Here is a 15,433-nt window from a genome sequence, read left to right on the forward strand (position 1 = left end):
TTTAGTGTGGGATTACATTAGAGGAGAATAAAATGTAATCCTGCACTAAAGAGGAGAATAGAATGTAACCCCGCACTAAAGAGAAGACGATGTAATCCCACACTAAAGAGGAGAAGCCAAAGTAACCCCACACTAGAGGAGAAGACAGTGTGGGGTTACTTTGGCTTCTCCTCTTTAGTGCGGGTTACGTTGTCTTCTCCTCTTTAGTGTGGCGTTACGTTGTTTTCTCCTCTTTAGTGTGAAGTTACATTGTATTATCCTTTTTAGTGCGGGGTTACATTGTCATCTCCTCTATAGTGCGGGGTTACATTGTCTTCTCTTTGGTATGGGGTTACATTGTAATCTCCTCTTTATTGTGTGGTTACATTGTCATCTCCTCTATAGTGCGGGGTTACATTGTCTTCTCTTTGGTATGGGGTTACATTTTAATCTCCTCTTTAGTGTGGGGTTACTTTGATTCAGTAGATTGAAGAGGAGAAGACAAAGGCCCTTTGATGGAATAATGTGTAACAGCGTTTTCCACATGGTTCTCTTCCTGTGTGTGTGTGTGTGTGTGTGTGTGTGTGTGTTTTTCCATATGGCATAAGGTTCTCTGTCTATGCCCCCTGTATTGATAACAGCTGGGTCTGGATGGGAAGCTCTGATGGCCTCTACCTGGTTGACCTGGGCACCTCTGAGCTCCACATGACACTACTTTTCAGAGGTATGCTACACTGCTGTGTGTGTGTGTGTGTGTGTGTGTGTGTGTGTGTTTCACCAACATATGCCCATGTGTATGATAAGAGTTTAGTGGAGATAGGTGTGTGTTTGTCTCACCTACATAGACCATGGTGCCAGATGAGTCCCTGAGATCTATGTTTTTACCCTTCAGCAGACATTTGTATTCCACCCTTTATTATTTATGTTAGCTATTATCCCACTCTGTCTCTCTTACAGACCACCCCAACTTGAGCATCACCATGGCTGGATCATGGGCCATGTCCCAACGACTGGATAACAATGTGAGTAAATCACTATTGAGACCTGCTTCACTGTTGTCATGGGCCATGTCCCAAGGACTGGATAACAGTGTGAGTAAATCACCATTGAGACCTGCTTCACTGTTGTTTCACTTCACTGAATTAGACCAAAAGCAAGACGGAGGGGGAGGCAGACAGACACGGGTGTAATTCCCTGAAATTAGGCCTACCCTACACTGTAACACATAATTGCCTCTCATTCGTAACAGAAAAACTCACTTTCCTCCTGGATGCAAACCACAGGCAAACCTTGTAAAGCCTTTACATCTCCCATAGTCCTAGTCTCGTGAAACCATAAACTGCTAATTGCATAGTTATAAAAATACTGTAGGTTCAGTGTATGTGAAGTCTCTAAGACGCTCAAAAGTAAGTATAGGGAACAAAAGTTTGAAAAGTGTTTTTATTGAAATTATTTTTTGTATGGAGTTAAATGTCAGTTGTAAAAAAAAAAGTATATTATTATGAAAAATGAGCAGCTTCCAAGAGATCTGGAAAATACTCAGAGGTGTGGAAATGGGAAAGAATGGTGGAGGAATACAACACATAGGTCCTCTCAGATGGTGAGCAGTGGGTCTCACACATTGCTCTGTCCTCTACCTAAAAGTATCAGGTATGACCCAGATGCAGACAACGTGAAATTAACAATGGTTTAATTTGATTTGTTTTTATAACCTTTTATTTAACTAGGCACGTCAGTTAAGAACGAATTCTCATTTACAATGACAACCCACTGTTCTTAGGCTAACTGCCTTGTTCAGGGGCAGAATGGCAGATTTTTACCTTGTCAGCTCGGGGATTCGATCTATAAACCTTTCGGTTACTGGCCCAACACCCTAACCACTAGGCTACCTGCCGCCCAAATAATCCAACAGGGGCAGGCAATAGATAGGTCAAGGCAGGCAGGGGCAGGGTAGGCAGAGGTCAATAATCCAGAGGTTGGGCAAAGGTACAGGTCGGCAGGCTCAGGGTCAGGAGCAGGCAGAGTGGTCAAAACCAGGAGGGAGAGAAAAAGAGACTGGGAAAAGCAGGAGTTGAGACACAAAAATGCTGGTTGACAAACATGATGAACTGGCAACAGCCAAACAGAGAACACCGGTATAAATACACAGGGGATAATGGGGAAGATGGACGACACCTGGAGGGGGTGGAGACAATCACAAAGACAGGTGAAACAGATCAGGCTGTGACAAAAAGATTGTCGCCTCTATAGTGTGGATCCCAGGCTATACATCTCAGACTTGTTTGGAAATGTCCCTTCTCATACCACTTTGACTTGATTTACTACATATATACAGTGAGGGGAAAAAAATATTTGATCCCCTGCTGATTTTGAATGTTTGCCCACTGACAAAGAAATGATCAGTCTATAATTTTAATGGTAGGTTTATTTGAACAGTGGGACAGAATAACAACAACAAAAATCCAGAAAAAAGCATGTCAAAAATTGATAAATTGACTATTAGATTATGTCAGGAGAGTACCCTGCCAAAAATAATCACACAGCCATTTTCAAAGCAAGCATATATGTCACAAAAACCAAAACCACAGCTAAATGCGGCACTAACCTTTGATCTTCATCAGATGACACTCCTAGGACATTATGTTATACAATACATGCATGTTTTGTTCAAGTTCATATTTAAATCAAAAAAACGCTTTTTACATTAGCATGTGATGTTCAGAACTAGCATACCCACCGAAAACTTCCGGTGAATTTACAAAATTACTCATGATAAACGTTCACAAAATACATAATTATTTTAAGAATTATAGATACAGAACTCCTTTATGCAATCGCGGTGTTAGATTTTAAAATAGCTTTTCGGCGAAAGCACATTTTGCAATATTCTGAGTACATAGCTCGGCCATCACGGCTAGCTATTTTGACACCCACCAAGTTTGGGACTCACTAAACTCAGAATTACTATTAGAAAAATTGGATTACCTTTGCTGTTCTTCGTCAGAATGCACTCCCAGGACTTCTACTTCAACAACAAATGTTGTTTTGGTTCCAAATAATCGATAGTTATATTCAAATAGCTCCGTTTTGTTCGCCCGTTCAGGTCACTATCCGAAGGGTGACGCGCGAGCGCATTTCGTGACAAAAAATGTCAAAGCATGTCAACGCTGTTTAAAATTAATTTTTATGCTATTTTTCTCGTAAAATAGCGATAATATTCCAACCGGGCAACGTTGTATTCATCTAAAGGCTGAAAGGAAAAAAATTGAGAATTCTCGTGAATGCGCATCTCCAGTGTCACTGTCCCCAGGCTGACCACTCACAAACAGAGCTGTTGTACTTTGCCCAGAGACAGCAGACACCCCATTCCACTTTTTGGCGGCTTTAGAGAGCCAATGGGAGCCTTAGAATGTGTCATGTTACAGCACAGATGCTGTATTTTTGATAGAGATGCAACCGAAGGACAGCAAATTGTCAGACGGGGCACTTCCTGTATGGAATCTTCTCAGGTTTTGGCCTGCCATATGAGTTCTGTTATACTCACAGACACCATTCAAACAGTTTTAGAAACTTTAGAGTGTTTTCTATCCAAATCAACTAATTATATGCATATTCTTGTTTCTGGGCAAGAGTAGTAACCAGTTTAAGTCGGGTAAGTTTTTTATCCAGCCGTGCAAATACTGCCCCCTAGCCCCAACAGGTTAACGGGAGTCTTATTTTTAAAATGGTGTAAAATAGTTGATTGTTTGAGAAAATTGAATTGTGGTATTTTAGTTGGTTTTGTATTTCGCGCCGTGCGATGCCATTGGCTGTTGGCTAGGGGTTCCGCTAGCGGAACGCCTGTCCTCAACAGGATTTATATTCTCTTAAGATTCAGTAGTTTTGGAACGGAGGATACTGATCAGTTGCCGCACTTCCGAGAACACAAACACTCATATCTTTCTTGAGAGCTAGCGAGGGATGGAAAAAGAGGGGAGAGGCACAGTATAGGCAGGTCAGTCACCTGGCACACAGTCAGAACTGTGCACTAGGCCTTTCTATCTGCAATCAAATGCTGTATCTCACAATTTCTTGCCATGCAATGTCTCACAACTTCAGTAAAGCAGGACCTATCATCAATGAATAAGCTAGGATACTGAGATGAGCACGATGCAACACTTCGCTCTCACACAGTCATCACACACAGTAGCTTACAAACTATTATGAACTACAAAGGGAAGCACAGCTGCGAGCTGTCCAGTGACACGAGCTTACCAGATGAGCTAAATAACTTTTATGCTTGCTTCGAAGCAAGCAACACTGAAGCGTGCATGAGAGCATCAGCTGTTCCGGACGACTGTGTGATCACACTCTCCGTAGCCGATATGAGTAAGACCTTTAAACAGGTCAATATTCACAAGGCCGCAGGGCCAGACAGATTACCAGGATGTTTACTCCGAACATGCGCTGACAAATTGGCAAGTGTCTTCACTGACATTTTCAACCTGTCCCTGACCGAGTCTGTAATATCAACATGTTTCAAGCAGACCACCATAATCCATGTGCCCAAGAACACCAAGGTAACCTGCCTAAATGACTACCGACCCGTAGCACTCACGTCTGTAGCCATGAAGTGCTTTGAAAGGCTGGTCAAGGCTCACATCAACACCATTATCCCAGAAACCCACTCCAATTTGCATACCGCCACAACAGATCCACAGATGATCTGTTGCCCTTTCCCACCTGGACAAAAGGATCACCTATGTGAGAATACTATTTAAAAAAATGTATATACACTGCTCAAAAAAATAAAGGGAACACTTAAACAACACAATGTAACTCCAAGTCAATCACACTTCTGTGAAATCAAACTGTCAACTTAGGAAGCAACACTGATTGACAATAAATTTCACATGCTGTTGTGCAAATGGAATAGACAACAGGTGGCAATTAGCAAGACACCCCCAATAAAGGAGTGGTTTGGCAGGTGGTGACCACAGACCACTTCTCAGTTCTTATGCTTCCTGGCTGATGTTTTGGTCACTTTTGAATGCTGGCGGTGCTTTCACTCTAGTAGTAGCATGAGACAGAGTCTACAACCCACACAAGTGGCTCAGGTAGTGCAGCTCATCCAGGATGGCACATCAATGCGAGCTGTGGCAAGAAGGTTTGCTGTGTCTGTCAGCGTAGTGTCCAGAGCATGGAGGCGCTACCAGGAGACAGGCCAGTACATCAGGAGACGTAGAGGAGGCCGTAGGAGGGCAACAACCCAGCAGCAGGACCGCTACCTCCGCCTTTGTGCAAGGAGGAGCAGGAGGAGCACTGCCAGAGCCCTGCAAAATGACCTCCAGCAGGCCACAAATGTGCATGTGTCTGCTCAAACGGTCAGAAACAGACTCCATGAGGGTGGTATGAGGACCCGACGTCCACAGGTGGGGGTTGTGCTTACAGCCCAACACCGTGCAGGATGTTTGGCATTTGCCAGAGAACACCAAGATTGGCAAATTCGCCACTGGCGCCCAGTGCTCTTCACAGATGAAGCAGGTTCACACTGAGCACATATGACAGACGTGACAGAGTCTGGAGACGCCATGGAGAACATTCTGCTGCCTGCAACATCCTCCAGCATGACCGGTTTGGCGGTGGGTCAGTCATGGTGTGGGGTGGCATTTCTTTGGGGGGCCGCACAGCCCTCCATGTGCTCGCCAGAGGTAGCCTGACTGCCATTAGGTACCGAGATGAGATCCTCAGACCCCTTGTGAGACCATATGCTGGTGCGGTTGGCCCTGGGTTCCTCCTAATGCAAGACAATGCTAGACCTCATGTGGCTGGAGTGTGTCAGCAGTTCCTGCAAGAGGAAGGCATTGATGCTATGGACTGGCCTGCCCGTTCCCCAGACCTGAATCCAATTGAGCACATCTGGGACATCATGTCTCGCTCCATCCACCAACGCCACGTTGCACCACAGACTGTCCAGGAGTTGGCGGATGCTTTTGTCCAGGTCTGGGAGGAGATCCCTCAGGAGACCATCCGCCACCTCATCAGGAGCATGCCCAAGCGTTGTAGGGAGGTCATACGGGCACGTGGAGGCCACACACACTACTGAGCCTCATTTTGACTTGTTTTAAGGACATTACATCAAAGTTGGATCAGCCTGTAGTGTGGTTTTCCACTTTAATTTTGAGTGTGACTCCAAATCCAGACCTCCATGGGTTGATAAATTGGATTTCCATTGATTATTTTTGTGTGATTTTGTTGTCAGCACATTCAACTATGTAAAGAAAAAAGTATTTAATAAGATTATTTCATTCATTCAGATCTAGGATGTGTTATTTTAGTGTTCCCTTTATTTTTTTGAGCAGTATATATCACCTTTATTTAACCCGGTAGGCTAGTTGAGAACAAGTTCTCATTTGCAAAGGCGACCTGGCCAAGATAAAGCAAAGCAGTGCGACAGAAACAACAATAGAGTTACACATGGAATAAACAAGCATACAGTCAATAATACAATAGAGAAAGTCTATTTACAGTGTGTGCAAATGAGGTAGGATAAGGGGGGGTGAGGCAATAAATAGGCCATAGTGGCAAAATTATTACAGTATGGCATATTAAACACTGGGGTGATAAATGTCCAGAAGATGAGTGTGCAAGTCGCGATACTGGGGTGCAAAGGAGCAAAATAAATAGCAGTATGGTGATGAGGTAGTTGGATGGGCTATTTACAGATTGGCTATGTACAGGTGCAGTGATCTGTGAGCTACTCTGACAGCTGGTGCTTAAAGCTAGTGAGGGAGATATGAGTCTCCAGCTTCAGTGATTTTTGCAGTTCGTGCCAGTCATTGGCAGTAGAGAACTGGAAGGAAAGGCGGCCGAAGGAGGAATTGGCTTTCAGGGGTGACCAGTGAAATATACCTGCTGGAGCGCGTGCTGCAGGTGGGTGCTGCTATGGTGACCAGTGAGCTGAGATAAGGCGGGGCTTTACCTAGCAAGGACTTATAGATGACCTGGAGCCAGTGGGTTTGGAAACGGAAATGAAGCGAGGGCCAGCCAACGAGAGCATACAGGTCGCAGTGGTGGGTAGTATATGGGGCTTTGGTGACAAAATAGATGGCACTGTGATAGACTGCATCCAATTTGCTGAGTGGAGTGTTGGAGGCTATTTTGTAAATGACATCGCCGAAGTCAAGGATCGGTAGGATTGTCAGTTTTACAAGGGTATGTTTGGCAGCATGAGTGAAGGATGCTTTGTTGCGAAATAGGAAGCCGATTATAGATATATATTTTGGATTGGAGATGCTTAATGCTATTCATTGACTACAGCTCAGCGTTTCAACACCATAGTGCCCTCAAAGCTCATCACTAAGCTAAGGACCCTGGGACTAAATACCTCCGTCTGCAACTGGATCCTGGACTTCCTGATGGGCCGCCCCCAGGTGGTAAGGGTAGGTAACAACACATCTGCACACTCTTCAACTCAGGGGTGTGTGCTCAGTCCCCTCCTGTATTCCCTGTTCACCCATGATTGCATGGCCAAGCATGACTCCAACACCATCATTAAGTTTGCAGACGACACAACAGCCTGATCACAGACAACAATGAGACAGCCGATAGGGAGGTCAGAGACCTGGCAGTGTGTTGCCAGGATAACAACCTCTCCCTCAATGTGATCAAGACAAAGGAGATGATTGTGGACTACAGAAAAAGGAGTGCCAAGTACGCCCTCATTCTCATCGACGAGGCTGTAGTGGAGCAGGTTGAGAGCTTCAAGTTCCTTGGTGTCCACATCACCAATAAGCCATCATGGTCCAAACACACCAAGACAGTTGTGAAGAGGGCACGACAATGCCCATTCCCCCTCAGGAGACTGAAAGATTTGGCATGGGTCCTCAGATCCTCAAAAAGTTCCACAGCTGCACCATCGAGAGCATCCTGACGGGTTACATCACCACCTGGTATGGCAACTGCTCGGCCTCCGATCGCAAGGCACTACAAAGGGTAGTATGTACGGCCCAGTACATCACTGGGGCCAAGCTTCCTGCCACCCAGGACCTCTATAGCAGGCGGTGTCAGAGGAAGGCCCAAAAAATTGCCAAGGGCTCCAGCCAGCCTAGTCATCGACTGTTCTCTCTGCTACCGCACAGCAAGCGATACCGGAGTGCCAAGTCTACGTCAAAAAGGCTTCTTAACAGCTTCTACCCCTAAACCATAAGACTCTTGAACAGTTAATCAAATGGCTACCCGGACTATTTGCATTGTCTCCACCCCCCCCCCCCCCCCCATTTTTACACTGCAGCTACTCTCTGTTTATTGTCCATGCATAGTCACTTTACATACATGTACATATTACCTAAATTACCTCGACTAACCGGTGCCCCCGCACGTTGACTCTGTACCAGAACCCAATGTATATAGCCTCGCTGCTGTTATTTTATTGTTGCTCCTTAATTATTTGTTTTATCAAAAAAAAATGTTTTCTTAAATCTGCATTGTTGTTTAAGGGCTTGCTTGTAAGTAAGCATTTCACTGTAATTCCTGTTGTATTTGGCGCATGTGACAAATAACATTTGATTTTTATCTGCGCATGTGCACGGGGCTCGCTTCACACTGTTCACAGCGTGGTAGACAGGGCACCAAAACAGCGGAGAAGTTGAGCTTCGTGCTTCAAAGCTCTTAGTTGTTGTGGAAATTGACCTAGTATGCTGTATACTTTCTGCATCTACATAAAGGATTTTTCTTAACGTTAACACAGAACCCAAACCGCCAGCCGCGTGCGCCGTTGTACATTAATTTATTTTGTCCCCCCACACCAAACGCGATCACGACACGCAGGTTAAAATATCAAAACAAACTCTGAACCAATGACATTAATTTGGGGACAGGTCGAAAGCATTAAACATTTATGGCAATTTAGCTATTTAGCTAGCTTGCTGTTGCTAGCTAATTTTTCCTGGGATATAAACATTGAGTTGTTATTTTACCTGAAATGCACAAGGTCCTCTAGTCTGAAAATTAATCCACACATAAAACGGTCAACTGAATTGTTTCTAGTCATCTCTCCTCCTAGGCTTTTTCTTCTCTTGACTTTATATTGCGATTGGCAACTTTCATAAATTAGGTGCATTACCGCCACTGATCTCGGTCGTCTTTCAGTCACCCACATGGGTATAACCAATGAGGAGATGGCACGTGGGTACCTGCTTCTATAAACCAATGAGGAGATGGGAAAGGCAGGACTTGCAGTGCGATCTGCGTCACAAATAGAACTGACTTCTATTTTAGCCCTTGGCAACGCAGACGCTCGTTGGCGCGTGCGAGCAGTGTGGGTGCGATAATTGAATAATATGGATTTCTAAATGTATTTTGCAACGCGAGCAGTGTAGTCAGCCTGTTAACGTTAAGGATCCCAATTTCGTTTAAGTGTTGAAACGTTCACACCACTAATATATAGTACTTCTCATACAGTACATTTGTCAATGACCTATGCTCCTCACAGAGTAAAAGGGTTCAGTCACAGTACAGTACTCACGTAATTTCATTTTCTCTCTCTCTCTCCCTCCTCCAGATGATCTTTGTGGTGACCTCTCTATTTGAGGCCCTGGTGTCTGTATTGGAGGTGAGACTGCTGGGGTCAGGGTCTGTGGACAACCTCTGTCAGCCCCTGGAGGGGCTCTCCGTCATGCCCAGGTGTGTGTGTGTGTGTGTGTGTGTGTGTGTGTGTGTGTGTGTGTGTGTGTGTGTACTTCTGTTAACTTCTGGGGAAGACCCTGTTTGGGGTGGAGGGTATATCTGTATAGTGGACACAGGGTTCGCACTAGGTGCGTGAGGTGATTAAAGTACTTGAATTTGGCACTCTGAAATTCAAGTACTGGATACCTTGAAAATCAGAAATGTACTCAAGCTGGTACTTAAAGTACTTGAATTAAAATGAGAGGAGAACAGAAAGTGATCAAAAATATTACAAAAATGTATTGGTCTTGCTAATTAGTTTCCAGGCAGACTACCGAGTTTTACAGAACTGACTGATTAGTCGCCAAACGTCACATCAATAGCATCCCCCAAACAAAAAAACCCTGACTCTCGGAGAATGAGTGTACAACTGGTAAATAGTTGCTGATATTTCAGTCAGATGTCTAGCTAGCTAGGTAGCTCAAGGTCTCTAGCTATTAGCCAGGTAGCTAGCTTGAACTAGCTGGCTAGAAGGATGAAGTTAGAAGCTAACTTTGAACGGAGCCTGACCTTAGCAGCTGAAGTTGACTGAAATTAAGTTAGCTATAATCCAAAGATGGGCTACTATAAGTTCTCATAACAAAATACCTTTACTTTATAGAGAGTAGTGAGACAGACAGTGGTGAGTCATGCTGCAATGAAGGAGGCAAAGGAGATACACAGAGAGAGGAAGCATTAAAGCAAGCAGGGAGAGAGGTTAGTAGTACAGTGGTTCCCAAAGTTGGGTTCCGGGACCCATGTGGGGTCCCCTAAAATTTAAGTAGTGTCTCATGAGAGAATCTTTAATATTATCAAATACATGAATAACTTGTTTCCCTTCATATGGGTATAGAATACAACATTTTAGAGTCAACTAAGTGCCTTTTAATGTCAGAATTCACTTTTGTGTCATGTGTTGGGACAGCCTGTGGGACCAACAATTTAGTAAAATATAAAGACAATGTAATATTATTATTATCATGTACACTGAACAAAAATATAAATGCAACATGCAACAATTTCAAAGATTTGACTGAGTTACAGTTCATATAAGAAAATCAGTCAACATCATCAGTACTGACGTACCGCTCATGTATGTAGTAAATAAGTAGTGAAACACGTATTAGTGAGTAGAACTTGTAAGGTAGTGATGAATAGTTTTTTAGTTTTTTTTTCATGATGTTGTGCGATATACTGTCACCTGGTGGCGACTAGAAACAATGGCATAATAGGAACTATTACAAATTGATGGTCCTTGAAAATAAATATTAGTGCTTGAAAAAGTACATGGAAGTCCTTGAATTTGACTTGCCACTGTGAACGAACCCTGTGAACATTTCTAACAAATGAGAGTCTATGTGCATCAAAGACCGTTTAATCTGTAATGAATAAAGTGTGAACTGTAAAGAATGTCTGCGCTCATGTTGGGCCAAGACTTTACAAAGAAAAATACATAGTTGGACACTGTTGCACTGATGCCATACAATTAACAACCAAAGTTTTGACAGCAAACTGTCTTCAGCTTGACCTTACAGCACTGTGAAAAATAAGATGTACATTTCACAATTATGTAACCATGGCATGTATGGATGGTTTTGCAGGGTTAAACAGAAAGTTATACGGTTGGGCCCTGTACGCACATTGGTTCAAACCAATAACTTACATGCATGTGTATCTATGGTGGTTCAAACCCCATTCACTAAACCGGTTGCTGCTTGAGGTGTGTTGGCACCATTAGCTCAGTGTAATTGGACATGTTGACTCATAAAAGAGTAGCGGATAGAGAAACAGCACTGAGGCTCGTTCTCCCTCTCACGCAGATGCATGCCAGGGCACCCGACTGGCACATATTGTGTGAGTACATGGGTAGGGGTACTTTACTTTACAGGGTCTCTCCATTGCCATCGTGTGTGTGTGTTCCTCTCATGCAGACGCATGCCAGGGCACCAGACTGGCACCACCCAGCCTGTGTGTGTGTTCCGGTACTTTACTTTACAGCTGACTGTGTGCCCCCCTACCCTCAACATCCATCCCCTCCTGCACTCTGCTATTACCATGTTAAAGACCTAGTCTGAACCTTTTATACTGTGTAGTTTTGTGATGATTCAACAGTATCATACTGCTGAGAAAGTGGGTGGCGGGGGTTATTCATCCATAACCATCCATTGGAAAATGCAACACACACACACACAGCTTTTTTATATCCAGTAGCTAAGGAGCAATTTTGTTTTTTTCCCTCTTCCTCCTTTTAGTGTCCCTCTGATTCCTGAATCTCCTCTCAACGCTGAGTTGAAAAAGAACGGTCCTAAACCTGCCACAAAAACAGGTCAGCAGCAAGTATCAACCCTCCCGGCTTAACACACACACACACACAAACACTGGGCTTGCCCCTTCACACATAAACACACTAATGCACACAACCACATGTTATAGCCCACACAGTGTTACCCAAGAACCACTGTTGAATGAATTTGAGTTTGTGGTCCCGTGTGGGTCAGTTGGTAAGAGTGTAGTGCTAGCAACAGCAGGGTTTGTGGGTTTGGTTTCCATTGGGGTCACATATACTAAAATACATGTGTAAAATATGCACTCACTTGGATAAAAGTGTCTACTAAATGGCATATAACAGTATTACTGTAGGCATATATATTATTAAAAGGATTTATCGGTCCGTTGTATGGTTTTCTTTTTTGATTGGCATGTCCACTGCTTAGTTTGGCTACAGGTCACCTCCCTTAAACTATATCATGTTCCATAGTGGGATTCTACATCTATTATTACTAGATATACTGTAACTTCTTCTCCTGGCTAATTGCAGCCGCATAGACTAGAGCTACTGATCATCATTATCTGGAACTATAGAGGGCAGGATGGAATTATTACATTATCTACCTCTACATAACAGATGGGATGGTCAAACTTCTGGACAGACACGTTTTCTACCTCTGCATAACAGTGGATACCCATGAAGCATACATTATTAGATTCCTCTCAGTTCCTGTGTATTGCACATACACAGTTTGCCTGACGACTCATCCTGAGTTTAATTCCACTGCTCTATTGGTTGCTCCACAGAAGAAACGTTAGTGGACGTGGTGTTTGGCTGGAGCAATGTGGATGGGTAGTCAGGCTAATACAGAATTGTACAAAAAGGAATATATGTTGTGTGTTGACTGAAATTATTCTACCAGTGATGGAGATGCATTATTTTAGAAAAACTTTCCTCTCAGTTCCTCAGATTGCACACACAGAGTTGACTTCATTGATACCATTATCACTTATTATAGATGAGCTTTTAACTTTGTACGACTCATTTGGTAGACCATGGCACTTCCTCTTCCAGGGTTGTGGGTTCAATTCCCAGGGTCACCCTGTAAGGTTCTGCTTTTCTTTTCTTAGTCAACGTTGTGTTTATTTTCTTTGTGTTCTTGAACGTAGACCTGTTTCTTTGTGTTCTGGAACACAGCCCTGTCTTACATTTTTGATACCGCCCTGACTGCGTTCAACAACTTGAAACGCCTCTTCACCTCAGCTCCTGTCCTTCACCAACCTGATTCAACCCTTCCTTTCACCCTGGAGGTGGATGCCTCCGAAGTAGGAGTAGGAGCCATACCCTCTCAGCGGGTGGGAACACCTCCCAAATCACATCCCTGTGCCTTCTTCTCCAGGAAGTTATCCCCCGCTGAGAGGAATTACGATGTGGGGAACAGAGAACTCCTCACCATCAAGCTGGCCCTCGAGGAGTGGCGCCACTGGTTGGAGGGCGCACAACATCCCTTTCTCGTCCTAACAGATCATCGTAATCTGGAATATATCAGAGGGGCCAAGAGGTTAAACTCCAGACAAGCCCGCTGGGCTCTCTTCTTCACACGCTTCCATTTTCATGTTAATTACATCCCTGGACTCCCGGGTGGCACAGTGGGCTAAGGCACTGCATTGCAGTACTAGCTGTGCCACCAGAGATTCTGGATTCGAGCCCAGGCTCTGTCGCAGCCGGCCGCGACTGGGAGGCTCATGGGGCGGCGCACAATTGGCCCACCGTCGTCCGGGTTGGGGAGGGTTTGGTCGGCAGGGATATCCTTGTCTCATCGCGCACTAGCGACTCCTGTGTCGGGCCGGGCGCAGTGCACACTGACCAGGTCGACAGGTGTACGGTTTTCCTCCGACACATTGGTGTGGCTGGCTTCCGGGTTGGATGTGGATGGCTCTCAACCTTCGCCTCTCCCGAGTCCGTACCGGAGTTGCAGCGATGAGACAAGCCTGTAACAACTACCTATTGGATACCACCAAATTGGGGAGAAAAAATGGGTAAAATAATATTTTTTTTAAATAATTTAAAAAATTACATCCCTGGAAAGAAAAACGTAAAAGCTGATGCTCTCTCCCGACAGTTTGACCTTCCGACCAGTAACTCAGACCCTACACCCATTCTTCCTTCCTCTTGCATTATGGTACCGGTACAGTAGGAGGTTCACTCTGCCATGCAAGAAGCCCTAACCTCAGACCCGGTTACTCCTGAGACACCAGCTGGGAGGAGTTACGTACCAGCAGCTGTTAGACCCCAACGGATGCAATGGTGTCACACGTCCTTGGGGTCAGGACATCCGGGCATTACACGAACCACCAAACTTCTAGCCCGGAAGTTCTGGTGGTCCTCAATGGCATCCGACGTAAGGGATTACATACGCCTATCCAGTCTGCGCCCAAACCAAAAGCCCTCGCCATCTCCCTTCCGGGAAGCTTCAACCTTTGCCAATCCCTCACAGACCTTTGTCCCACATAGCTGTAGACTTCATCACAGACCTTCCTGAATCCTCTGGTAACACCACCATCCTTGTCATAGTAGACTGTTTTTCAAAAATGTGTCGTCTGGTTCCTCCACCTCATCTACCTAACGCCATGAAATTGGCGGAGTGTATGTTCCAGCAGGTGTTCCGTCTGTATGGGATTCCGGAGTACATCGTCTCTGGCCGCTGGGCCCAGTTTGTCTCCCGGGTGTGGCAAGCCTTCTGCGACCGACTGGGGGTCGCCCTCAGCCTCTCCTCCAGGTACCACCCCCAGACCAACAGGCAGACTGTCACGTCCTGGCCAGTATAAGGGTTAATTAGTATTGTAGTTTGGTCAGGACGTGACAGAGGGTATTTGTTTTATGTGGTTCAGGGTGGTGTGTTTGGTTAAAGGGTGTTTTGATTTAGTATTTCCGGGGTTTTGGTTTATAGTCTATGTTTATGTATTTCTATGTCTAGTCTGGTGAGTGTGTTTCTATGTTGTGTTGGTTGGGGTTGGGACTCTCAGTTGAAGGCAGGTGTTGTCTATCTGCCTTTGATTGAGAGTCCCATATATTAGGGTGTGTTTGTGGTTGTTATTTGTGGGTGATTGTTCTGTGTTGAGCTTAGGCTTTGCCAGACTGTTTGTTGTCGTTAGTTCGTTCATTTTTCTTGGTTTGTTATTTTGGTGTTCATTTTGTACCTGCTGCGTATTGGTCTACCTTTTCAGATGACGATTTCGCATTATCGTCAGAAGACGAAGACGACAACCGTGACAGAATCACCCACCACTCAAGGACCAAGCAGCAGAGGAAGGAGCAGACGGCGTTCGAGTTGGACTGGCGGGAGAAGTGGACTTGGGAGGAAGTTCTGGACGGGGCCGGACCTTGGCACCAGGCTGGGGAGTATCGCCGCCCGCAGTGGGAAATTGAGGCAGCCAAGGCAGAGAGGCGGTGGTACGAGGCCAGAGACGCACTGAGGGAGAAGCACGAGAGGCACCCCCA

At 44.9% G+C, this 15,433-nt stretch overlaps 1 protein-coding gene across 1 annotated transcript in view; it reads left to right on the forward strand.

Moving 5' to 3' along the window:
- Positions 1 to 15,433, forward strand: part of wdr27 (WD repeat domain 27) — a 168,809-nt gene that overhangs the window by 14,642 nt on the left and 138,734 nt on the right. Inside the window, exons 10-13 of the mRNA XM_029765300.1 lie at positions 621 to 703; positions 937 to 1,001; positions 9,521 to 9,642; positions 11,916 to 11,989. Coding sequence (XP_029621160.1) covers positions 621 to 703; positions 937 to 1,001; positions 9,521 to 9,642; positions 11,916 to 11,989 — 344 coding nt within the window. The remainder of the gene's footprint in view (positions 1 to 620; positions 704 to 936; positions 1,002 to 9,520; positions 9,643 to 11,915; positions 11,990 to 15,433) is intronic.

This window comes from Salmo trutta, chromosome 10 (assembly GCF_901001165.1).
Source record: "Salmo trutta chromosome 10, fSalTru1.1, whole genome shotgun sequence".
NCBI lineage: Eukaryota > Metazoa > Chordata > Actinopteri > Salmoniformes > Salmonidae > Salmo > Salmo trutta.